The following is a 1,650-nucleotide window of genomic DNA, read 5'->3' on the forward strand; positions in this document are numbered from 1 at the left end:
GAAGTTTAAAAATTTCTTCAGACAGATACTCCATAAGCAGATTCTCGCACTAAAGGTCCTGTCTAATTAAAATAAGCCTGGAATTCCATATTTAGGCTTTGGTGTGGAATCATGGGTTTTCCCTGGTGAATAATATGTCACCACTTTTCTGCTTAAAATGAGGAATTGGATTCACTCACAAAATGAGTCAGCTTCAGTTCACGGAGTTTAATGTGCTAAACCCATAGACACTCCATGCTAGCTCATCACTCCTTGTCTCAAACTAACCACAATCCAAGCCCCGCTTCTCTCTATTTCAATCATTTCCAAATGAACATGAGTAACTTAGTGAGTTTGAAATTTCCAGCCTTTGTGGTTTGCATTTCAATTATATTAACCAAAAGACATTAGAGAAAGCAACTAATGCCAACCCAGAAAGGCACTATAACATATATCTCAAGTAATTATAAAATGTGGTAATATGTACCGAATAGTGATCCAAAGTGGTAGCCAACACAGGAAAAACTAATTTCCCCATATGAGATCTCTAAAAGTACATTGTTATTTTAATTCCCCAGGGAGAAGCTTCTGGAAAAAACTAGTTAAGTGTCATCCGTAGGTTGGGATGAAAAATTTTCGCACTCTAAAATGAGGAAGAATAACACTAACAGCAATGCTACGTAATCTCGTTAATAACACAAATAAAGAAAAGAAACTTCAAAAGAACATAGATACTGAGATTACCATTTCCACTCATAGAATGAGACTGATCTCCTGAGCTCGAGATAAAAATGCCCTATACGGAAGTACAAAATAAAGATATTAAATACGCAAACCTCTAACAATATGAGTAATTCCAGAAATCTACCTGCTGACGAGCTCGTTGGAGCTCCTGCTCGAGTTGAGCAAGCTTCACCCTGCTACTCTCGAGTTGTTGCACATATGCCTTGTTGAAAAAAGAAAAAAAACAGCAGTCAGACTGAAATCAAAACCAAGAAGAATTCAATATGCATACCAGTTGACCACCAAAATCATATTCATTGTTGACAAAAGATGCTTCTCAATGTAATCTTTATATTTCAGAACAGACAAGCCTAATATTTGTGTAGAAATGATTTTTATAGTAATGCTCCTATTATAAAGCGATCTATATAACATGATAACCCACAGCCTCATGTACACAGGGTGTAAATCCTCACTAATCCTAATGCCTTTGAACTACATAAAAATATCTACTACTGCTCTTTTAATCTAACAGTCAGGAAGCTAGTTCATGGTAGAATAGGAATAGAGCTCTCCGGTGGATAAATGACTAATACACACTTTTCAATATATAACATAAATTAACTACATAAAAATATCTACTAATGCTCTTTTAATCTAACAGTCAGGAAGCTAGTTCATGGTAGAATAGGAATAGAGCTCTTCGGTGGATAAATGACTAATACACACTTTTCAATATATAACATAAATTAACTACAAAATAGACACATATAAAACCACTCTATAAGAGCTGTTACAGCATAAAAGCAAAGCTCCCTTTTTCACTTATTAGAGAACTGACCTAATAGATTATCAAAACATATGAACTATTTATTGACTCATAAAGATAATAATTACGGGGCGGCCCAGTAGGTCACATGACAAAGTCATATCGCTCCCTCGTGGGGG

At 35.4% G+C, this 1,650-nt stretch overlaps 1 protein-coding gene across 1 annotated transcript in view; it reads right to left on the minus strand.

Annotated features, from left to right (window-relative positions):
• Nucleotides 1–1,650, minus strand: part of LOC109831732 (transcription factor HBP-1b(c38)-like) — a 16,248-nt gene that overhangs the window by 3,381 nt on the left and 11,217 nt on the right. Inside the window, exons 7-8 of the mRNA XM_020399127.1 lie at nucleotides 848–925; nucleotides 724–775 (exon numbers count right to left, since the gene is read on the minus strand). Coding sequence (XP_020254716.1) covers nucleotides 724–775; nucleotides 848–925 — 130 coding nt within the window. The remainder of the gene's footprint in view (nucleotides 1–723; nucleotides 776–847; nucleotides 926–1,650) is intronic.

This window comes from Asparagus officinalis, chromosome 2 (genome assembly GCF_001876935.1).
Source record: "Asparagus officinalis chromosome 2, Aspof.V1, whole genome shotgun sequence".
Classification (NCBI taxonomy): Eukaryota; Viridiplantae; Streptophyta; class Magnoliopsida; order Asparagales; family Asparagaceae; genus Asparagus; species Asparagus officinalis.